Below are 23,962 nucleotides of genomic sequence, written 5' to 3' on the forward strand. Positions count from 1 at the left end.
AAGAAATGTTTTAGTTATTCTAATTTACAGATAACTGATAGAAATTGCTTAATGGTTTCTAAAGAGATTAAACCTAAATCTAGTTTCAATGTAATGTATAAATGGTAATAATAACTCACAAAACACAACCATAATTACTAGACAATGTATTATATATTTTTATTATATTGCTTATCTTTAATGCATTTATCAACAGATATCAGAGGAACAAAACACAAATTTTATATATATATATATAAAACAAATTATCAGATAATTCATAAAACTAGTAGTAGCAAAAAGCAATTTTGGCTGCTGGAATGTTGCATAGTTCTGTTATTAACTATAAATATAAACAAACCAAAAAAAAAAAAGTGCTTATCTTTAGTTCTGGAAACCAATGGTGAACGTGATTTATTGATTTGATATTCCTATCATGCCAAGTCAAATGCATTAGTGCAGGCCTTGCATTAGCAAATCAAATGCTTGTCTGATGTAAAAATGACACATCCCCGCAGGAAGGAAATTGAAATGTTTTAAGAAACTCAACTTCAATTATTATACTCATGATTGGGATGGTTAATGGATGGGTATGTTTTTCAGCCCTGTTTTTGCCCTAACAGTGTAAAATTCAAAGCTGCAATCTGTAATTTTCCAAATGCCTGGAAATTAGCTTGGAATGATTCGGAAAACAAATGGCTAGACAGACAGTACAATTACAGTCACACAACCATTAACATCCTGCCAGATGGTATTTTTTTTTCCGTCCATCTGTTGCAACCTTTTTTGACCCATTGCAACCATGTTTAGTTTTCGTGTTCCACACAAAAAGTCGTGGAGACAACTGCACCTCAATCAGGCTCAAGTTCAAATCATCTCCAAATCTCCTCAACTAATAATCAGCGACTGGGGTTTATCTTAGTCATGGGCAACTTCTTGTCATTCAGATCACACCTTATCAATATTATAATCAACTGAAATTTAACACTTAAAACAAACAAGCCAACAAAACAACAAAGAATAAAACTTCAAACATGCTAACTGTTAGACAAAGTGGTTGAGGAGTATAATGTTCGGTCAGATGAGAACGGCCACACCAGGACGCATTTTAGCCCAAATTCAAATTATTGAATACTTGAATAAACTTCAATAGTACAGATTAGCTTCAGCTGCAGGAGTCTCAGGTTGATTAAATACACTTGGTTGGAGGAAAATGGTCGTCAAGCTGGAGCTGCTCACCAGATCTTCACATCCTTAAGCTCTAGATCTCCCAAAATCTCGATCACATCCACGCAACTTAGATCCTGCACACGGTGCTTGTATTTCAGCTGGTGGAACCCGTTTACTGCCACTTTATACTCCTGAGCCTCACACAGGATGATCATCTGCCATGGAAAAACATGAGGTCAGAGGTCACAGCAGATGCCACTCAAAAACACAGCAAGGATGAATAAGATGCACATGCAGGAACTGATGAAATATTTAACCCAATCATGGCCACCGTCCTGCATTTTCAGAGAAACGCACCAAAACCAAGTCATCATTCTCTAAAGTCAACATGAATCTGCATTTGTAAGCCATTTAACTTATTTGACATATTTCCAAGTTAGATAAAAGGCTCAGTTTTAAACAAAATATTTGAATACTGCCATTTAAAATGGTGATTCTGGTTTTACTTTTCACATAATGTACATCATTTTTACAGCATGATACAAAGTAAATATAACATTGCTGTAACATGCATTTCCATTACTGTAACTAATTAACATTTTACATAACAAATGATGCCTAAAAATCTATTTATATATATATATATATATATATATATATAATTTATGTATGAGTCACCTTTTACTCACCCCAATTGTTCCAAACCTGTATGAGTTAGACAGAGAAGATGATATTTTGAAGAATGTTGGTAACCACATATTTTCTAGTCCCCATTGACTTCCATATTATGGAAAAAAAAAATACTATGGAAGCCAATGGAGACCAGAAATTGTTTGGTTACCCGCATTCATCTCCTTTTGTGTTCAACAGAAGAAAAATTCATACAGGCATGGAACAACTTGAGGGTGATTTTCATTGTCGAGTGAACTATTCCAGGCAGTGAATGTGACGTCAGCTAACAAGAAAAGTCATTTCAGAGGTAAAAAAAGTTGTTTCATTATGATGAATAGTTTCTTTTTTTGAATAATGTGAATTTAATTAACCAGGAATGTGCGTTAAGAAAATAAGTAGAATTCATTTTGATTTCATGTTGACTTTAAATTTCAACAAAAGCTCTCATTTAGCGACAAACAAGGCCTTGTACCTCAAAGTATTGCCCGGGTGAAAGGGGAAAGCTGGGGATGGAGGTCTCCTGAACCCCCCAACAACCAGACAGGAAAGAGTTTCTAACGAAGGAACCTGTTTTGAAACGAGGGTTTAAGTGAAAAGCAATGTCCTCTGAGTTACTGATGCGCAGGTTAACAGCGAAACTGTGGGGATAAAGGAAGACATCAATACATTATTAAATGAAAAATGGGTTAAAAATGACAAAAAGCATGTATTTTGTATATCTAGAATACTGCAGTGGTATTCCTGATGGTTATTTTCTTCTCATACCTCTCTGGGGAACCAGAGATCTGCCCCTTCACCATAATGGAATCTCCTGGACTCAATCCTTTCGCCAGTTTGCTCTTAAATGGAAGACTCTGGAGTGAAAAAGAAACACATCTGACAATGGTTTCAAATTCAGCACAACAAAGACAGCAACCACAATAATAATTCCCAGCTATGGTATTGCTAGCAGTCATTTAAGGCTGGAATACACTACACAACTTTTAAAATCGGAACAGATTTTAAACCACTAGGCATCAGACACTTGCTGACTTTGTAAATGGTTACAAAGAAAGTCTGGGCATTGCACACTAAATGACTGAGGATCACACACTAACAGACTTTTCAAATCGTTCCTGAAGAAGAAAAAAAACACAAATGTGCACCTCGTTACGAGGAGATGCATGAAAAAAAATGAAAACAATGTTTGTTCTAAAATTGACTCGAAATATCAAACATACTTGAAATCCTCCAACTGGATGGAATCATAGGCTGAAGCTGTACCAGTACCAATCATACACAATATCATTTTCTGTGAAATCTGTCAAGCTCCAACTGCCTAAAATTTGCATCGACTCATCCAGATGGCAAATTGGGGCACAAATCTGTGCAAAAGTTGTGGGGTATATTCCAGCTTTAATGTGTTCCGAATGCACTGCCAGCTGTTAGGGTGTTATAGGTGGTCTCCAGGGCATTGTTAGCTAGTTGTTAGAGTTTTCAGATAAGGATTTCATGATAAGTGAAGAAACCCAGAGAAACACTTGTATAGCCATTGACAAAATGTCCTTTTTCTCATCATGCTTAGTTAGGACTTACAAGATTTACACTCAATTCACATTTCTACCTAACGTGTTGAACATTAAGACATTTTTCTGCATAACACAGAAGAATGTTGGTAACCAATAGTTTCGATTACCAGTAACTTCCATTGTATTGCAAAATACAATGTTTGGTGGTCTGGGTAGGTTTAAGGGTGGGTTAAGGTGTAAGGGATAGCTCAACAGTGTAATTATAGATGTAATTACATGCAGGCATTTTTAAAATGTAATTACAATGTAAAAACATGTACACAATAAGTGCATTGTATCAAATTATGAATTTAAATGCAAGTACATAGTACTTAAGGCCACCTAATATAAGGTGGGACCCAGAATTTTTATTTTAGATGCACTATTGCTTGTTTGAAGTATATATATATATATAGTTATAGTTCTAGTGATGCTTGACTTGGCAAGCGCCATTAGCAACAAGACACAATACACTGTTTCTTCTTGTACTCTATATACCTACAGGTCTCTAATCAGTAAGGTGCTTGCTGTAAAGGGTCAAAGTGACCAGATAATGCCAATGTCCTGGTTTCTGTCCAGACTGTGAGGCACCCACTTCAATTTGATTTCAGTTATTCTGATATTGAATTATCCCGTTTTATCTCCAGTTAAAAGTAACGCTGCCACATAAAAACTGGTGTCGCATGTGAAAACAATTTACCCATGTTTGCCCTTTAAGAAACTGTTCAGCCTAACATGTACTCACCGTGTCACCTGACTCCGACATGACTGACTATTGGATGAAAGAGGAGGGAATGTTATAATTAAACCGCTTCAGCTAAACTATCTATTTTACTGCAAAATATAGATACACATCAGTTCACTAACAATATATATATATAATTCTGAATGGTAAGACTTTGAACAGTACTGTAGTTTTCATACAGAGAAAGCATACCATGTATAGAGAGAAATACACTACTGTTCAAAAGAGGTCAGTAAAGAATACTTTTGTTCTTTTGAACGTGCTATTAATCAAAGAACCTTGAAAAAAATGAATGTTTCAACAATAATATTAAGCAGCACAGCTGTTCAACATTGATAAAAGTAAGAAATGTTTCTTGAATCAGCACATTGGAATGACACTGAAGACTGGAGAAATGATGCTTTGCCATCACACGAATACATTTAAAATACAAAACATTACTTTTAAATTGTAATTAAACTGTTTTAAATGTATTTTGATCAAATAAAGGAGCATAAGTAACTTCTTTTAAAAACATTACAAAAATCTTACTGTCCTTTGAACAATAATGTGCATATACTGAATATAGAAAAAAGCAGTATCAGAATAGTCACTTACATAAGGCTGTGATCTTTTGCTTGCAACTGCATTTGAAGGTGTTATGGAGCTCTAAAAATATCAAAAGAACACGTTTATATCACAAAATGCAATCCCAGCCACATCATAACTAACAGTAAACATACCGGGCTGCGTTTCACCAAAAGCGTCGCAAGCCTAATTGATCGTAGCTCCATTGGTTTCAATGGGTCTACAATGTACTTAAGCTTACAATGCTTTTGCCCTGATCATGTACTCTATACCTCTGACCTATGAAACAATTGATCTGCTACGATTCTCTAAATATACCTTTCCTATATTGACAGTATTTATATATCTGTCAGTCCCATTAAAGTTTCAGTTTTCAGGCTACTTTTTACATTTCAATGCAAATCCAAAATCATTCTTAAAATGTTTCAAACATTTAAAGCTGCAATAGATAAACAGTTACCTTGCTCACTGAACTGGGAATAAACCCAATGGCTTGAATCTGAACCTTCCCTGATATGGCCAGCGTGTCCACCTTCTTGAGCTCCAGCCTGTGCCTGTACTCCAGCAGGTGAGAGCCATTTACCGCCACCTGGAGGGAGTAAAACAATGTATATCTTAAGCGGTATAACAACAAGAAGTTACCTGTGAAATGATTGGAATTTGGAGGATCAACGGAAGAGCGTGTAATTTCTGCTCCAATCAGCATCACGAAACGGATTTGAAAAGGTAGTCACTATTTGCAAACATTTTTTCTGAACACTTGCTCTTGTGACCATTTGACAAAACATAAGATAAGAGGAAAAATTACACTTCAACGCTCACAAAACTTTTGCATTTCCTCAAGAAACACTGCACTGGCTCACAAACCTTTTACTCTCTCTCACAAAAGTATTGCATTTCCCTGAGAACTCACAAAAACACTGAAATCTATTATTTTCTCCAAGCTCATATTATTTCCAACACCAGTTTTGTTTTTGTTTGCAAGAATGCAAAGTTTTGTGAGCGAATGCCAGTCATATTTGTCATATATGTCCCTTTAGGGGCTTCTAGGAATTATGCAATTTGGATCATATTTTGGAAATAAAATAATGGTCAAGACACGATTCAAGATCAAGATTATTACAGAGTTAAACTCCTTCACATCCTTGAGATGAAATATTGGTTACACTGCATCAGGTACAAAAGCAGCAGAATTTCAAATGCAAAAAAAAAAAAAAGAAAAGAAGAGCATAAATGCATCTGCTTTTGCTCGCATGGATCTCTATACCACTATGAAGTTGTTGTTTTTTATTCCTCCCCTGACTGCAGCGGCCTACTCTCTTTTACATTCAAGGCAAGGCATGTGGCATCTCAAACAAGTCAACTGTTTTTATCTACAGAGCCACCGTGTTTACACTTTTGGGGGCAGCTTGCTTGCTGCATATTAAGGAGAAATTTCAGCATCCAGAAATGACACACTTCACCTTTAACTTTCTAAAAACAGCTAACATAAAGTCACTTATGTTGTATCATTTTAAGCAAGAGAATGAGATTAAAGTTGGCATCATATGGCAATAAACAAGAGCCAAACTGATAGAACTCAAGTTGTTTATAACCTTGAACAAATCCTTCTGCACGAGTATGATGATCTCAAAGGCAGCTCCGTGTCTGAAGGGCATCAGGTAGTGGATCTCCTCTTTCCCCCAGTACTCCTTCTGCAGTGTGTTACAGACGATGTAGGGAGACCGCTTGAAGCGAGGATTAAAATGAAAGGCCACGTCTGCCCGAGGCTTCATGCTGCTCCCGCAGGTCAAGTCAACCTGAAATCTGAAGATATTTCACTGTTTATCACTGTCTGCGGACAAAATTCAAATGTGATATAAATATATAGCAGGGTGTTTCTTCAACTTACGCTAACTAACAAATTTTCATACACAAAGTGTGTGTGTGTGTGTGTGTGTGAAAATTATTTACACTTTTCACAAATTTTGACTGTCCCACAGCTGTTTCGCAATTTTCAACATGACCAACAATTTTACAAAGAGTATTTTGTTTGGTTAACACAGAGACAACAGCATTAAAGATGAACATGCTGGAGATGAGACAACAGACATATATTGCATGAAGAAAATTAAATTTTGTTTGTTAATAATAATAATAAATACATATTTTAATGTATATCTTTAAAGCCATGCAAAAAGTGGGACGTTAATTAATTAATATAAACATTATAATATACATTAATTGTCTATATTTAAGATACATAAAATGTTAGCCATGAATTAGGCAAAGGAGAAATTTTATTCCAAAATTGTTTAAATGTTAGCAAACATGACAAAAAAAACCTTGAATATATATAATTTAAGATGAAAGAAATTGTAAATTTGTTGTGTTTGTTGTTTTAATCATGTTCCAAAAAAAAACAATTCTGGTGATGCATTTGAGTGTACTGTAAAACACAGTAGACACTAAAAATAAATAAATATTATTATTTTGTTATTACTACTAATGGGTATGCAAATAGTGTATTAAGGGCCAAAATTGCCCATGAAGAAAGTCTGGTGCTTCTATCATCTTTTAATTCTATTGATATAATATATCCTGCTTGAGTAATGTCTGCATGTTTATGTAAGGCTGAAATTGGCTTGTAATGATTTTACTGAAATGATTTCTTCCGCTTCCCATGATCATGGTCCCTTCCTTGAACCAACACTGAGTTGGCTTGAGCCAAATAATGACACTATTGTCTTTCAAGGCTGCTTTACAGCAGAATCTGGACAGTCTCATGTTTCCATAACTTATTCTGATGTTTTCCTGTTTATCTCCGTGAAGCTGCTTTGACGCAACCTGTATTGTTTAAAGAGCTTTAGAAATAAGGGTGACTTGACCTCAAATGTTACAGTACTACCTCCTGTCTAGTGAATGCAGTGAAATTTGTGACCCTGGACCACAAAACCAGTCGCTGGGGTATATTTGTAGCAATAGCCAACAATATATTGCATGGGTCAAAATAATCGATTTTTCTTTTATGCCAAAAATCATTAGGATATTAAGTAAAGATCATGTTCCATGAGGATATTTTGTACATTTCCTACCATAAATATCAAAACTTAATTTTTAATTAGTAATATACATTGTTAAGAACTTAATTTGGACAACTTTATAGGTGATTTTCTCAATTTATTTAGATTTTATGCACCCTCAGAGTCCATATTTTCAAATAGTTGTATCATAACGAACCATTTATTTATATTTATTCAGCTTTCAGATGAAGTATAAATCTCAATTTCAAAAAACTGACCCTTATGACTGGTTTTGTGGTCCAGGGTCACATTTGTGGAAAGAATGATTCCAATATGAAACCAAATCAAAGCGTTTAATCTCTCACCGGTCTGAATCATTGAGAACACTGCCCTGAATGAGCACCATCTCTCCGGGTTGAAGTCCGCCCAGGATGGTACCAGCATAAGGAATCGTCTACAGGCAGAAATTAAAATCATGAGACACACTGACTCAGTTTGCCCTGACTTATAGGTCTACAAGATATGACCACTTACGCTTTCATCCCTGCAAAACACAAAAGCATTAACAGATAAACAGATGAAGTCTAACTTAAACTTATCAGTCTATGTACTTTAAACACTGACCCATTAGCAAAAAGTGTAAGTAGAATAAATCTTACTGGATTCATTATCGTTTGTTTCGGGTTTGCGGCAGACATATTGGCGATGCTGCTCAGAGAGTCTTTTTATATGCTGTTTTTACGAGTTAATCACCAGCTTAGGAAGAAAATATAAACGCTGTCAACACTTTCACTTCCGCATGCGAAAATTCAATGACGCAGTCAGTAACCAATTAATGCGCTACATGAGCGCGACGCGTTCAGTGGCCAATCAGTGCGGCTTACGAGCGCGACGCGTTCATTGACCAATCATTTGCGATTTGAGCACGATACGCTCAGATTCGGGGCGGTCTCAGGGTGACACTGTGGCCAATCAGAGCGCTATATATTTACTGACCTATCACGGCGCTATTCGTATATTGACGCTTTGTATTGTTTTTCATTCGAAGATGGAATGAGAGAAATGCAGTAAATACGTAATACACCTTAAATCATTTTACATGTTTGCATGCGTAGTTCTTGAATTAATGATATCACGTTTTACCCCTTGCATGTTTATATAAAGAAGAGAGGATTTTCTCTTATAGTGTCAGATTAATATGCGTTTCACGTGAAGTTGAGTCGGAGCACATGACACGGAAGTAACGTTATCTACAAATTCTAAACATCCTCATGACAAACTTCATCAGTAGTCCATACAAACATGCTAACACACAACCTGCTGTTCGCGGTCTCCTGCTTTCTCGGGTGCTCTGCTGAGTTTTATGTTATAGATGATCGGGGTGGATTAGGGAGAGAATTTGATGGAATAGGTGGATTAAGTGGAGGAGGAGTAAGTCATAATAACTTTTTAAATTTTACTATTTGCATACTGTCAAAGTTGTGTCGGTGGTTGCGGGTGACTAGCTTGCTTTTGTTCACAGGCTACTTCGCGACTTCTTGTCAACTATGAAGAACCGTATCGGAGTCGTGTATTGGATTACTTGTTCAAGGTATTGGGTCACATGAGCTTAAAATGCGTGGCTTTTAATTATAGACATGCATTGAATAACCGGGTGTTGTAATAATGTGGGTTTGGTTTTATTCAGCCAAACTTTGGAGCTTCATTGCACATGCTAAAAGTAGAAATAGGAGGCGATGCTCAAACCACAGGTAATACAAAGTGTCTATCTTTGTTTGTTTCTCTTTCTATACTGTGTATATCTATCTTGTCTGCATCTATTCATTAATTCTATTCATTCATATTCAATAATACATTAAAAATGCATTTAATACATTCAATACTCCCCTTCTATGATGAGCATGTTTTTGAATGAATAACAATTCAGATTTAAAAAAAAAAAAAAAAACTCCTCAAAAGAAAGATAGGCCTGAAAAGATAACGTAGTATTTCATAGAAAACAATAGTTTAACAAAACATGTTCACTGGTTATTTAAAAACCTTTTTCCAGAATCAGTCACATGGTGCGAAAGTCATGTGATACAAACATGCTGAGAAAAAAAAACACAAAACGGAAAAGATATTATAAAGATGACCCCTTCCAACCCCAAAAACTAATTTGTTTGACTTTTTAATGGCAAGGCAAGGTTAATAAAGATTGTAAAATTTCATGTGATGTGACTCCCCAAAAACATAAAATGAAATAATAATTAATAATTGCAAAATAATTGTTTTTACTTTAAAATGTAAATAAATAGTGTACTTTTTTTTTTTTTTTTTTAAGAAACTGAATGTCTATTTATAGGAAGTGCAAATAAAGGAGCAGGAGAACAAATAAAATGAAGAAAATAAAAATGGAAATACAGCATGTGCATAAACATTCAAAACTGTGTCTCTTTTCTTAGAACTTCAAGGATTCTTTACTGATAAGCAGGTTCAGTGTGGTTAGGGTTAGGAGCAGGTGTAGGAGTGGGCTTTAGGGTTTCATATGCACTGAATATGTTGTTATTATTGCGTATTATTGGATTTTATATTGTACTACAGTACACTGAGTTACAAATTGTATTTTAACACTATTTACACTTTAAGTCTCCGACTGGTTTTCTAGTAGGTGGTCCTACTCTGTCATGGTATCTAAATGTATCAGGTGGTGGACCATTAGTAGTAGCTGCTCATTTGCATAAAGTTGAACTCTGTCCAACTATGAAACATAGCCAACAATCGCTGACGATAATGTTGCAGGAAATTGCCAACTCATAGAGAAAAAAAAATAAAAAAAGAGCTGCCAGGTTGCTTTGTCATAGCGAATCACTATCAGTGTCAACCCATTTTTATAGCAGTGGGAGTTATTAATGCAAAATAAAACATTAAAATAGAAAAATTACAAACAAATTTTTATATTAAGATTAAAAACATTTTAGACTGAAACAAACTGTTGTAAAGTGACCAGTCTCAGCTATTTACATTTCCCAGAAACAAAATGTATTAACATTATGTTTGGGTTACTAAAGGTTATTTACTTGTCTGTTTGACAGATGGCACAGAACCCTCTCACATGCACAGTAAGGACGAAGGCAATTTTTTCCGTGGATATGAGTGGTGGCTTATGAAAGAAGCCAAGAAGAGAAATCCAAACATCAAGCTGATAGGTAATCGGTTTGTTCCACACTCCATTTGCCATTTATATATTGAAAGACAGAAATAATCTAGAGACGATGACAGATATTTGACTTGATTCAAAGCTTTGATTTTGAAGGTCTTCCCTGGGCATTTCCGGGATGGGTTGGAGAAGGAACCCAATGGCCTTATTTCTTTCCAAATATCACTGCCGACTATGTTATTACATGGATCTATGGAGCAAAGCAGCATCATAACCTTGACATTGATTATATTGGGGTATGTATGCACTAGCTAATAGTGCAAATAATTATGATGTTTTAGAGGGAAACTTTATTTGAACTTCTCTGTTTGACCTTTTTTTCAGATATGGAATGAAAAGAAATATGATTCAGTATACATTAAGGTAAAAAAAAAAAAGTTAATTCTTCAGCCTAACTAAATTGGCAATAAGATGTCTGTCTGTTATTTACCTAGGTGCTGAGAGATACCTTGGACAGAGCTGGTTATACAAATATCGGCATCATTGCTGCAGACGGAGACTGGTCCATTGCAGCTGCCATGCTGGAGGATTCATATCTGAATGATGCTGTTGAGGTGATCGGGTGAGCGGTTTGCTTTCTTTGCCCTTATAAGAACCCATATAATTGACCAACTAGCTGAGCTATTAAGTGTAAACTAAAGTATAGTTAAGAGTTTCAAATCTTTACAGTGTCCACTACCCAGGCACCAAAACAGTGAAGGAAGCTCTGTTAACGGAGAAGAAGCTTTGGTCCTCTGAAGATTACAGCACCTTCGATGACGATATCGGTGCCGGATGCTGGGCTCGTATCTTAAACCAGAACTACGTGAACGGCAGAATGACCTCGTGAGCTGTTTACACATTACACCTTTCACTTTCTCTGCAATATACATCCTTATGCTAATGTGCTCAGAGTAGGACTGCTTTGTTTTAGGACTATATCCTGGAATTTGATAGCGAGTTACTATGAGAATCTGTCCTTTGGTGGAGATGGGCTGATGACAGCCGATGAGCCCTGGAGTGGACATTATGTAGTGGAATCTCCAATATGGATGACTGGTAACATGCTCCTGGCCAGTTTTGGGGTCAACCTTTCAAAGCTTCTATTTCAATTTTTAGATTTTCCTTTTTTTTTTTTTTCTGAATTGCCCTACTGTTTTCAGATCATGCCTGGCAAAAAGTGCTATTTTTCTTCATATACCAAACAGGGTATACAGGATTGTTGTGGCATGCCTTTTTTAGGCATCTAAATTACTGCCTCTTGTCATCTCTCTTTCTTTTTTTTGGAATAGTATAGATACAGTATTAATTGAGCAGACTTCTATTAAATTCCGTAAATATTTTAAAGGAATAAGGACAGATAATTCTGTCTCCATTTACATATCATTCCAAACACATAAGACTTTGTTCGTCTTCAAGACACAAATGAAGATGTTCTTACTGAAACAAGAAATCTTATTGAGATTTCTTTCCCTTCATTTAAAGTCCATTCTAACAAAACGTTCACGCTTCAAAAAGTAAGCTGTTTAATACAAGCCTTCTTAAGAGATGCAGTTGTTTTATATGATGAATACATTTAATGTAGACTTTTATTCATGTACTGTATAAACACTGATCAATGCAAATATATTGAGCATATTAAATATGGTAAATTGAACCTCAACCATGCATGCTTGATGGGAGAACAAACCTCATTGGTTCTCACGTGTCAAGCAAGCATGTTGGAATGAGAATGGTCGTTGTAGCCAATGAGAGTGAATGCAAGTTATTTCATGAGTGTTGATAAATGGTATTTCTTTTTCCCATAGCACACACTACTCAATTTACACAGCCAGGCTGGTTTTATCTGCAGACTGTAGGGAATCTCACCCATGGAGGAAGTTATGTGGCTTTAACGGACCGTAAAGGGAACCTCACGATTGTTATTGAAACCATGGTGGGTGCTTAGTTATTTTCTTATGTCTTGTGAATGTCTTAAGTTTTAGTGAATCATATTATTTTGATCTCTATGCACATTATGAACACTCCTCCCTTCCTCTTTTTATAGACGCACAATCACTCTCAATGCATTCGACCTCCTCTACCGCACTTTGACGTCTCTCCTCAGATAGCCACATTTCAGCTCAAAGGTTCTTTTGTAAGTGCAGTTCTGTCTGTATTTGATATTTCTATCCATTTATTTCTTAACCTTAAGGCTTAATATTATGTTGCTTGTGCTTTCATCTTTTATCAGGCACATCTCACTGACCTTCAAGTGTGGTACTCAAAATTGGATTTTGAGACCAAAAAAGATACACTGTTTCAGCGGAGCAGTCCTATTAAGGTATATTTGAATCAGTTCACTCCATATTTCATGTCTCTACACACTGTGGAATGAATAGACAGTAAATGAACCTTCCTGTTTCCACACAGGTCTATAATGGTTCATTCACTTTAAAACTAGATGTTGATGAGGTTTACACAATCACAACAGTCAACACTGGACAAAAAGGCGCCTACCCAGAGCCCCCCAAATCCCGGCCATTTCCAAAGAATTACTCTGATGACTTCACTATCGGTAATGAATATTAGTGTCAACAGGAAACTCTCGGAAGCACTGACTCAACTGATGTTCATTACAGCATTTCTTCTCGTTCTTAGAGAACCCTCCATTCTCTGAGGCCCCGTATTTTGCTGATCAAACCGGTGTGTTTGAGTACTTCAGAAATAGCACAGATAATGGCTCGCATGCCTTTAGCTTACGGCAGGTGGTCACCGAACGGCCGGTCACCTGGGCTAGAGATGCCGACCAGACCATCAGCATCATCGGGGACTACAGCTGGTATGATTGTCCTCAGTATTGTGATATTTCCTGAGCCTGCAATACATGGGAGAACGTACATTTTGCAGAGATGCTGTAATCAATACTGCAGTATTATAGTAAATGACATTCTGTCTCACACAAAATTCACTACTTGTCAAACTAGGACAGACCTCAGTGTGTCCTGTGACGTCCTAATTGAAACTCCTGTCACTGGAGGTGTGTTCCTGGCGGCCCGAGTTGATCAAGGTGGAGAGTCCGTCAGAGAAGCAAAGGGTGTCTTTTATTGGATTTATGCAAATGGAACCTATAAAGTGACAAATGATATAGGTAACCATTTTATATTTCTATTTCTTTGAAAACAGTTTGTTCATGTTTAACATGTTAAAATGTTCACTCGTCTGCCAATTTACGGGGCATTCAGAAGCTAGATCAGGGATCACCAAACTTGATCCTGGAGGGCCGGTGTCCAACACAACTGCCTGGAAGTTTCAAGTATACCTCGTAAGACCTTGATTAGCTGGTTCAGGTGTGTTTAATTAGGGTTGGAGCTGAACTCTGCAGGCCTTCCAGGACCAAGTCTGGTGACCCCTGAACTAGATTATCAAAATCACTGTTTAGTTTTTAAAATATTTACTGATTACTAATCATTTTTCTGAGTCATTGAATGGCTTTCAATTTTACAATAGTCAAGCATTTTAGTTTTAATCCCTGGTTATAAAATAAGTTGCTTTGTACATGCATGGCCTTTTGGACAATCCTATGAGCAATTCTTGCTCAGTGCAGCTGTGCATAACTAGGGCGTCAATGGCAGCCTACTGATCGCTTTCAAATGAAGAAATCTGGCACAGTGATTTGATAGAATCTGAGCATTCCTGGTGCCTAATTTGTGCTTCTAATAATAACTTTGAACTGGCTGACTTGGGTCATTTCGAACTAAACCTGGCCAAGATGAACTTTGTTTGGGGTTTGTTTTGGTGGTTTGAAACTACTCGCCAACTGTTAAATTCAAATTGCCGATGGACCATGTAATGGGTGTGAGCTGTGCGATATATCAATTCTTTTTTGTTTTATCTGATTCCAATCTTATTTTTGTTTTAATTTTAGTACATACCTCAGTGAACTATTTTTATTGTATTACGACTAATCTTTGTTTTTCACATTAAAGGTGGACAGAGAGTTCTTGCTGAAGGGCTGTCAGGAACAAGGGAAGGTGTATGGTATACCTTAACCCTTAGAGTCAAGGTAACATATACATATACATTAAATGGTAGACTTTTAACTATTAATTGTCTTTGTTCTTAAATGGGCCTGTTTTGGTCTGCAGGGATATTTTGCCACCGGGATGCTGAATGGCTATCCGCTGTGGAAGAACACTGTTGTTCTTGAACCCAAGAATGGCTGGGCTGCACTAGGAACTCTCTCTTTTGAATATGCACAATTTGATAATTTTGAAGTGAATGCAGAATAATTTAAGCCTACTTCACATCAGTGATGATTACACACTTTTGCTGCTTACACACCTTTCAACCCTTTCCTAATCTCTTTTTTTTAATGCTAAAAAACACTGTGATGGATGTCTTATTTTATTTAATTTGATGAGTGGTCTTTTTTTTTTTTACTTTCACTTTTGGGTTTATGATTAAGGAATGTAAGTATGAAGTGTTTATCTTCTTCAAAAAGGGATGTTTTGTACCAATTACTGTAACTGGGCTGTTTGTGAAAGAAGTGTGTGAATGTCAAACTACCAGTTTGGACATATTTGATTGAGTTATTGTTTTATATGAAATTGTTTAATAATAAATAGAACTAAAATTGAGGGAAATATTGAATGAATCGAAATGACTCCTTCAATAGCCTACTGTTTAAAAAGCGTCCTGGATGTACATCATAAAAGTAAACTGATGTAGGCCTATACAAGTGCATAGACACATTGATGTTCTAGATGATTTTTCCAAAAATATCTTCAACCTAAGACTGGGAATATCATACATAACTTTAAAAAATGGTGAATGATTCTTAATGATCTTTTATCATGAATGCGCAATTACGCATTTATCATGTAACAAGCATATACCTGCTGATTTCCCTATTACTGAAATAACAGCTTGCATGCATTACCTTTTCTAGTGCTCTTCTTTAAACAGTTTGCAAATTAAAGCAGATCATAGAAATAAGACACAGTGATGACACTGGGAATACATTTTAATGACATAAACATATTACTGAAATGTATTTTTAGACTCCAGTCCTGGTGCTTCCTGGAAACCCTCATCAAATGAACAGCTCTGAATGATATATTCAGACTTGCAAGAACTGTCATAACAATTCTTAGGTTTTCTGGATTGTTGGCTGATAAAGTTATTAAAATTACAAATTACAAATCAAAGAGAAAATGTATAGTTTATACTAAATATGGAGTCAGAAATTACACTTGGAGCTTTGTTAATGGATCAGTGGATGTAAAGAAAAAAAGAAACAAGTAGGGAATATCCAAGTTTGTCCTTCTGAATAATAATAATTTAATAAATAAATAGAAATTACCCTACAGGCCACACTTAAATTGCTGCACTAAACATTGCAACATGCATTACACACCTCCAAACTCAATTAAAACATAAACTATTATATATAATTATGAAGAGTATCCAAAACAATCATTAAATTATGTTAGTTGTGAAATGTCTTGTTTTATAGCTATGAATATAATTAGAATTTTTAAATGTTTAATGAACATGTCCATTACATTTATTTAAAAACATGAAATTTGTTAAAACTATGACACAATTGCTTTAGGACACTGTGGAGCCAATAATTAAAATTTTAAAATATTTTCTAAATAAATAGCGCAAGATTAGGGCTCTGCAGCGTGATCTCCATGACAACCAAAAGACAAACATGGCCAACCACAGCGAGAGCCGCGCCAAACGAGTCTTTCTCAACAACATCGACACATATTCGTCCAAGTATATCGCCCAGGTAATAGAGACTACTAGTCCGGTACATGAATTGCATTAATATCACAAACAGTGTGATTTAATGTTGCTTTGTTTAGTTCTTGTCCTCATGTGTCGTCGAAGAGTCGCTCAATGATGGAGAGGAGGAGGACAAACACGAGCTGTCTTCAGAAGCCGCGCGTTTTCAGATAGTCGGAACAGTTGCGAATAAAGAAGCCACAAAACTAAGTTTCGCTTCGGATGAATATTGGGTTAGTTTATCATTTATCATTTCTTTTGTATTATTGGTGTGTGTTTTTAATTAATGAATTAAAATTCATTTTGATATTTTTCGAAGCGTAACGTTGAAGAAAAAATTATTAAAAGAATGAAGGCTAGTTTTGGTATCTTTTGTTTATTTGTGTTTATTATTAAGTAGACAATAAGAAATAAACAGTAGCCTAAAGCAGTTTTGTTAAACAATTATTCATATTTGAAAAACTTTTGTCCACCAAATCAAAGTCACGTGGTGCAACCAACATACAGAAAAAGAAAATAGTAAACAGAAAATGATAGCATAGAATATACCCTGCAGACCATGACTGCGTCTCAAGGTTTATAAGTCTTTATAATATTATATAATATATAATAATATCACGTTTTATGACAATAGAAAACATTTTTTTTATTTTTATGTTATTGACCCTGGTAACAAGTCTGGCAATGTGTCTGTCTTAAAACTTAGAGATCTAGCTCATTTAATCTCATCTCATTATATTTCAGTCTCTGAGTCGAGAGGAGCTCCTGCAGTGTCTGATGCAGTGTGATGTTATTGTGTATAATATCACTGAACACAATGATCTCATAGATGAGGCAACATGGGCCATTTCAGGTAATAATTCCTCAAATTTCCAGACTACTTATGGCTTTATCTCAAATGAGACACATTCAGACCAAAAATGGCAGCTTGTTAGGTTTTGGGGCAAAGTCATTTCTTGTCATTTCATTTCTTGTCAGTTTTTTTTTTTTTTTCTTTATTCAAAACAAATCTATCATACTGTGTATTAAACCTGTATTTACCATAGCTCTGCACTCTGAAATTGAACATTTTGGGTCCTCAAAAATATTCATCCTGCTGTCAACGATCATGACGTGGGCATTGACCAACCCAGCTGATCCTGTGAGTGTTGCTTTTAAACATACAATGAGGTCCACTTTGAGATCACACTGAAAATCCATATATATTATGTTGATATTATCAGTTGGAATGCAAAATATTTGTATTAGAAAATAATACAAAGTAAAAACATTTTACTAGTGGTCTCAGACTATTACAGTGACTAGACACCATGCTCTTGTTTCATTTTCTGATTCTTTTAAGGATGATCCCGACATCCCCTTGACTGAAGATGACTACAAAAGAAGAAGACCACATCCAAACTTTAAGGAACACACCAGCACAGAGAAACTAGTGCTTAAACTTGGGAAGACTGTAATAATCAATCCAGAATTAGGAAACATTTCATATCATTTATTATATGAAACAAACTTAGCATAGCTTAACATATGAAACAACTTTGTGTTTTTTTTTTCCAGAAAAAGTCAAAGCTGGCTACTTATGTTGTAACATCAGGACTGCAGTATGGCATGGGCGAGAACACCTTCCACTTCTTCTTTAAAGTACTGAAATCCTATATACGAGAGCAACATAATTGTCTATATGAATTTAAAATTAAATTTAGTGGAATAGTTCATCCAAAAATTTTGCTGAAAACCTACTCCCTCTCAGGTGATCCAAGATGTAGAAGAGTTTGTTTCTCCATCAGAACAGATTTGCAGAAATGTATTAAATCACTTGCTCACCAATGGACCCTCTGCGATGAATGGGTGCCGTCAGAATGAGAGTCCAAACAGTTGATGAAAACATCACAATAATCCGCAAGTAATGCACACAACACTTTAGTGTGTTTGTACTAAACAAATCCACAATTAAGATGCTTTTAGCCAAAAATACAATCTGTCCATAATATTGCTTTCTCCAGTGAAAAAGTTGAATCGGGAGAAAAATATGATACAAACAAAAACAGTCCAAAATAGTTCTAAACAAATATATCTGTGAATTTTGATGCAAGAAGACAACATTGGATGTACATTTCTACAGGAGGAAGCATTATTATGGATTATGGAATGCATTTCACTTTATATATTTTGGCCAGAAGCGAGGGTTTAAATTTAAAACACCTTGATGGATTTGTTTCTTACAAACATGCAGCTTTTCACTATTATTTGTGGATTATTGTGATGTTTTTATGACTCTCATTCTGACGGCACCCATTCACTGCAGAGGATCCATTGGTGAGCAAGTGATGTAATGCTACATTTCTCCAAAGTGTACATTTCGATGAAGAAACAAACTCATTTGCATCTTGGCCTGGGGTTTAGTAAATTTTCACCAAATTTTCATTCTTGGGTGAATTTCATTTAAAATGTCTTCATTTTCCTCAAGACAGCTTGGCTCGGAGAGTTTAGCAGCGTTCCTGTTTTTGGGCCTGGGACAAATGTCATTCCTGCCATTCACATCCACGACCTTGCAAGGTTTGAAAAATTGCAGTTATGACATTTTTTATGATGTTGATTGATTGGTGTTTTTTTCTTGTAACTTTTAGCTTCATTTTTGTCATCATTTGTCATTTTTAGAGTGGTCCAAAACATCATTGATCACAAACCAAAAACACACTATTTCATCGCTGTGGATGATTCCAAGAACACTTTTGAAGACATTGTGAAAGTAATAAATCATCACACGTCTTTATGTCTGTGTGATTGCATTCCGTTATACTGAATGTAATGCTCACACTTAGTTTTGCAATGAGAAAACAGTACTGAAAATCATTAGTAAACATGCAGCTGTCTGTTTCCTTAGGCCATTGCCTCTACCCTGGGGTCTGGAAAAATAGAAAACATCCCAAAGGAAGACGCCTATGGCACAAAGGCAATTACGGTAGGGTGTTTTTTGCTGAACATAAATTTGTGCCATGTCATCAAATAATATATGAAGGTAATAATATATCAGATTGTTGTGTATTTTCACAGGACACTGACCTGCTTTACCTCAGTGTCAACCTTCGGACTGAGTCTGTTTTCTTAAAGGACAGATTAAACCTCCACTGGGATTGTGAATCTGGGATAGTTGATAACCTACTTCAAGTGGTGGAGGAATACAAACAGACAAGACAACTGTTGGTAAGTTTTGATAACTCTTTGCAATGGAAGCTTGTGTCTAGTGTAATCAGATATATCAGAAATAAGATCATAATTTTTGTATTGTTTTTGGCCGTAATAGCTTTTAGCATTTTTTAATAATATGAAGAGATTTCTAAACAATATAGTTTTGCAAAACATGCTTACATAATTCTATTTTGCATTTCCTTCAGCCAATAAAAATCTGTCTTCTTGGGCCCCCTGCTGTTGGTAAAAGCTCAGTTGCAGTAAAGTTGTGCAGATATTACAGACTTCATCATATTGACGTCAATGAAACCATCAACGAGAAAGTCAGACAGCTGGTGAGTGAGATCTACATAACTTCTACATAACTTTTCAAAATTGGGTTCTGTAAGATTTTTTATTTAGCAAGTACGCAATAAAAGTTTGTTTAGATGTGACAGTAGAGTTTTCAATTGATAATGACTGGAATATTTCTTGAGCACAAAATTAGCATATTAAAATGATTTCTGAAAGATCAAGTGACAGTGAAGAAAAATACAGTTTTATTAGTTTGAATAAATTGCATTTTTAAATATATGAAAATAGAAACAGTTTAAAACAGTTGTTTTAAATTTTAATAATATTTCACAAATTTACTGCTTTTACTTGTATTGTTAATCAAATAAATGCAGCCTTGGTATAGCATGAGAGACTTCTTTGCAAAAACATTTTAAAATCTTTTGAACAGTAGTGTATATTATATTAAAATAAAAATATTGTTGGACAGTTGCAGGACTTAAAAATGCAAACCTTTTTTACTTTGCAGAGAACAGAAGCATTTTCACTAGCACAAACCTTTTGGCCCCTGTCTATGAAGCTGTCTTTTGAATGTACAGTATGTGTTTTTCAGGAGGAATTGCTTGAAGGAAATGAGAAGACAATTGAGAACGAGGAAATGCTCTTTGGTGCTGAAGCGCAGCTTAAAACTCTAAAGAACAACATGCTTCAGAATGATGGTATGCATTAAATTATGCTTTGACATTATCCATTTTTATGTGACTAAAGACATAGTTTGTTATTGTTTGGAAAATGCTATTGATTGATGGTGGTGTTTACGAGCATAGATATATGTAACAAATCTGATATAGCCAGTGTTACTTATTCCAGTTTTTATAATGTTTTCTGACAGGCCAGTTGGACGATCGATATGTAATGCATATCATAAGAGAGAAGCTAAACTCAAAGCCTTGCAGAAATCAAGGATTTGTTCTGGATGGTTACCCAAAGACCTATACACAGGCTAAAGAGCTTTTCCATGGTCAGCTATATTCTTTTAAACAAAAACTCCTAAATGGAAATAAAAAGTATTTACCTGTAACTTCTGAAATGTTTTCCAGGTGAAAACATGGAAGTAGAAGTTACCAGATCTACAATACCCCAATATAGCAAAGTGTTGGTTCCAGGTTAGAAATCTCAGAACCTGCATACAGAGAAATTTCAATTCTTATCCTGCATACAGACGTATTTATATTCTTTTGTTAAAAACAAAAAACAAAACATGATGCAGTCTCCAAACATCTTAGTAATATAATTGAAACTATAATTTAATGCTTGTCGTTAATGTTCACACAATAAAGGGTTAATACGCAATAATAATGATACATTGGGAAATAATTAGAATCACTGAGATGCTCTTTCATCTTCCATGTCTTGTTTGTTTCCTGGAAATACTACTGTTCATAGGTTTGCAGACAATAAGATTTTTTTAATTTATTTTTTTTAAATAAATTAAAATCCAGCCAGGATGCATTAAAAGTCTAAAACATTATGACAGTAAAATGTATATTTCAAATAAATGCTGTTCTTTTGCACTTTCTATTCAGCAATCCTGAAATGCACCAAATCATCAGCATATTAGAATGATTTCTGAAGGATCATGTAACACTGAAGACTGGAGTAATGACTGCTGAAAATTCACCATCACGGGAATAAATTACATTTAAAAAAATAGAAAACAGCAATTTAAAATTGTAATATTAATTCAAATATTACTGTTTTTACTCTATTATTAAAAAAAACAATGCAGATTTCAGTAAGCATGAAAGACTTTTTTCAAAAACATTTAACAATCTTCCCCCAAACTTTTTAATGGCACTGTACAATGTGGCACATTTTGGAATTAAAATTGGGTTGGCAAATGCTGTTACATGTTAATAACCACAGGTCTTTTCACCTACAGAGTTCGTCTTCTCACTGGATGCCACTGATGAGTTTCTGAAAGAGCGTGTTCGGAGTCTTCCACAGAATGTGGCAGAAGAGATGCATTACACTCAAGATGAGTTTACAGAGAGTCTTGCAAAATTTAGGGAGACTTTGGCAGAAGATGAGTCTTTGCTTGACTATTTCGATTACCTGGAAATCCACCCTGAACACATTGGTTAGAACCCTAACTAACATACTTATTTTTGTGCTCACATAAGTACAATTTTCAAAGTCAATTATGAAGCAGGGCGGTATTGTTATTGAGCATTTTCATGTTGTCATTTTCAGACTGTGAGAATGTGGACATAGTGAAGAAGATCATTAAGACAGTGGGGCAGCCGAAGAACTACGGTCTGAGTCCAGAGGAAATGGAGGAAGAGAGGAAGAGGAAAGAAGATGAACGGCACCTGCAGCTGAAACAGGAGGAAGTGGAAAAGGCACTCAGGCAGAGATTGGAGAATGATAAAATGACTGCTCTTTTGGAGGAATGGGTAAATTTGACCTATATGTTGAAACAAAACCTCAATCCTTTGTCCTTACCGTAATACTGCAGGTGACCCACAAATATAGTAGAAAAGTGATGTTCTCCCAGGAGAATTCAACTGTTTTTTTCCTGCAATATTTATTTATTGGTGGTAAAATATCAGTATTTGGAGACCACACGTTTTATAATAGCTTCAAGTCAGTGTGAACATCACATTCACTATTGTTCAAAGATTTGGGGTCAGTAAGATTGTTATAATGTTTTTGAGCAAAGTCTCTTATGCTCACATTGGCTTTATTTAAAGGGGTCATCGGATGCAAAATTCACTTTTACATGTTGTTTGAACTGAAATGTGTGTTGGCAGTGTATGTACACAACCACCCTATAATGATTCAAATCCACCCAGTGTTTTTTAAATCCAGATAAATAATATCCCCTTTTTCAAATCAAGACGTTCACAGATTCTTAGCTGTGTGACGTCACATGGACTCAGCCCCCCCCCCCACCCCAACGATAGTTGATTGACACGGCCGTCTTACCTTAGACCGAAACTGATACCTTTTTTCAGGATTCTTTGATAAATACAAAGTTAAAAAGAACAACATTTATTTGAAATGTGTAAAAGTCTTTTTTTGTAACTTTTGATCAATTTAATGCATCCTTGCTGAATACAATTTTTAATTTCTTTCAAAAAATAAATAAATCTGACCTCACACAAGCAAAAGAATTCTGTTACCCTTGTAACGACTACATTGTTCAACTTGTTGATATATATTTTCAGAACAGGAACATGGCCGAGGTGAAGAAGCAGGAATTTGAGCGATTAGAGACACGATCTGTCCCCATGAGACACTACCTGATGAAATATGTCATGCCTACTGTCATACAAGGACTGATGGACTGCTGTAAGGTCAAGCCTGATGACCCTGTGGACTTTTTGGTAACACTTCTCATAGACTTCATATCACATGTTCTATTTAACAACAAATTATTTGTGTTTACTTTGTGTCTATTCCCTTTACTCCATTTCAGGCTGAATACCTCTTCAGGAACAACTCAGATGATTAGCTCACTCTGCTATTGTAGTTAAATGTACAATAAAAATAAGTTGTTTCATTAAGGGTGCATTTCTGTGTCTTTATTTAATGTCTTACTGTTTTTTAATCACTATGAAATTGAAAACATTAAAGAACCACCTCCTCACTGGGAGTCATCTGAGGGGCCAGATCACATGCTCAGCTTTGCTTTGTAATTTGACCAAGTTAATAAGTTTATAATATAATATATAATTTGGTACAATTCCAGTGGTCAAGCAACATTTCCAGAAAAAAAAACAACAACAACAATAATATATATATATATATATATATATATACACACACACAAATAAAATAATTCATTCATTAATATAAAATA

At 35.4% G+C, this 23,962-nt stretch overlaps 3 protein-coding genes across 5 annotated transcripts; 2 read left to right on the forward strand and 1 right to left on the reverse strand.

Moving 5' to 3' along the window:
* Nucleotides 1–143: 143 nt before the first annotated feature.
* On the reverse strand, nucleotides 144–8,513 carry lgals8a (galectin 8a). 2 transcript variants are annotated; one of them, XM_058755847.1, is made up of 9 exons: nucleotides 8,342–8,512; nucleotides 8,048–8,136; nucleotides 6,276–6,486; nucleotides 5,141–5,269; nucleotides 4,711–4,761; nucleotides 4,114–4,140; nucleotides 2,587–2,675; nucleotides 2,294–2,459; nucleotides 145–1,364 (listed from the first exon to the last, which is right to left on the reverse strand). In XM_058755847.1, the coding sequence occupies exons 1-9, from the start codon at nucleotides 8,378–8,380 to the stop codon at nucleotides 1,215–1,217; spliced, it is 951 nt and encodes a 316-aa protein (XP_058611830.1). In that variant the 5' UTR covers nucleotides 8,381–8,512; the 3' UTR covers nucleotides 145–1,214. The 2 variants fall into 2 exon arrangements, with proteins under 2 accessions (XP_058611831.1, XP_058611830.1); XM_058755848.1 differs by lacking the exon at nucleotides 4,114–4,140 and having other exon boundaries at nucleotides 144–1,364; nucleotides 8,342–8,513.
* A 187-nt stretch (nucleotides 8,514–8,700) lies between these two features.
* On the forward strand, nucleotides 8,701–15,535 carry galca (galactosylceramidase a). 2 transcript variants are annotated; one of them, XM_058756543.1, is made up of 17 exons: nucleotides 8,701–9,113; nucleotides 9,205–9,273; nucleotides 9,370–9,433; nucleotides 10,757–10,870; nucleotides 10,978–11,117; nucleotides 11,206–11,244; nucleotides 11,316–11,443; nucleotides 11,551–11,706; nucleotides 11,795–11,919; nucleotides 12,669–12,796; nucleotides 12,908–12,997; nucleotides 13,094–13,183; nucleotides 13,273–13,417; nucleotides 13,501–13,681; nucleotides 13,827–13,990; nucleotides 14,829–14,905; nucleotides 14,988–15,535. In XM_058756543.1, the coding sequence occupies exons 1-17, from the start codon at nucleotides 8,985–8,987 to the stop codon at nucleotides 15,129–15,131; spliced, it is 1,983 nt and encodes a 660-aa protein (XP_058612526.1). In that variant the 5' UTR covers nucleotides 8,701–8,984; the 3' UTR covers nucleotides 15,132–15,535. The 2 variants fall into 2 exon arrangements, with proteins under 2 accessions (XP_058612526.1, XP_058612527.1); XM_058756544.1 differs by lacking the exon at nucleotides 9,370–9,433 and having other exon boundaries at nucleotides 9,048–9,113.
* A 985-nt stretch (nucleotides 15,536–16,520) lies between these two features.
* On the forward strand, nucleotides 16,521–23,668 carry ak7a (adenylate kinase 7a). The gene is made up of 18 exons (XM_058756542.1): nucleotides 16,521–16,639; nucleotides 16,716–16,868; nucleotides 17,380–17,488; nucleotides 17,682–17,776; nucleotides 17,978–18,088; nucleotides 18,193–18,276; nucleotides 19,103–19,191; nucleotides 19,294–19,384; nucleotides 19,520–19,597; nucleotides 19,690–19,839; nucleotides 20,031–20,159; nucleotides 20,711–20,816; nucleotides 20,990–21,118; nucleotides 21,198–21,263; nucleotides 22,040–22,237; nucleotides 22,351–22,553; nucleotides 23,328–23,486; nucleotides 23,579–23,668. The coding sequence occupies exons 1-18, from the start codon at nucleotides 16,559–16,561 to the stop codon at nucleotides 23,612–23,614; spliced, it is 2,067 nt and encodes a 688-aa protein (XP_058612525.1). The 5' UTR covers nucleotides 16,521–16,558; the 3' UTR covers nucleotides 23,615–23,668.
* The last annotated feature ends 294 nt before the right edge of the window (nucleotides 23,669–23,962 follow it).

Source organism: Onychostoma macrolepis, chromosome 20 (assembly GCF_012432095.1).
Source record: "Onychostoma macrolepis isolate SWU-2019 chromosome 20, ASM1243209v1, whole genome shotgun sequence".
NCBI classification, from domain to species: Eukaryota; Metazoa; Chordata; class Actinopteri; order Cypriniformes; family Cyprinidae; genus Onychostoma; species Onychostoma macrolepis.

Coding starts and splice junctions, on each gene's coding strand:
- lgals8a (XM_058755847.1), bottom strand. CDS start 8,380: ATGTCTGCCGCAAACCCGAAACAAACGATAATGAATCCA. Junction 5,270..6,275: donor TGCAGAAGGATTTGTTCAAG/GTTATAAACAAC, acceptor TACTCCCTCCAG/GTGGCGGTAAATGGCTCTCA. Junction 2,460..2,586: donor ATCTCTGGTTCCCCAGAGAG/GTATGAGAAGAA, acceptor TTATCCCCACAG/TTTCGCTGTTAACCTGCGCA.
- galca (XM_058756543.1), top strand. CDS start 8,985: ATGCTAACACACAACCTGCTGTTCGCGGTCTCCTGCTTTCTCGGGTGC. Junction 10,871..10,977: donor TCCAAACATCAAGCTGATAG/GTAATCGGTTTG, acceptor TTGATTTTGAAG/GTCTTCCCTGGGCATTTCCG. Junction 11,444..11,550: donor GATGCTGTTGAGGTGATCGG/GTGAGCGGTTTG, acceptor AAATCTTTACAG/TGTCCACTACCCAGGCACCA.
- ak7a (XM_058756542.1), top strand. CDS start 16,559: ATGGCCAACCACAGCGAGAGCCGCGCCAAACGAGTCTTTCTCAACAAC. Junction 17,777..17,977: donor TGACCAACCCAGCTGATCCT/GTGAGTGTTGCT, acceptor GATTCTTTTAAG/GATGATCCCGACATCCCCTT. Junction 22,238..22,350: donor AATCCACCCTGAACACATTG/GTTAGAACCCTA, acceptor TGTCATTTTCAG/ACTGTGAGAATGTGGACATA.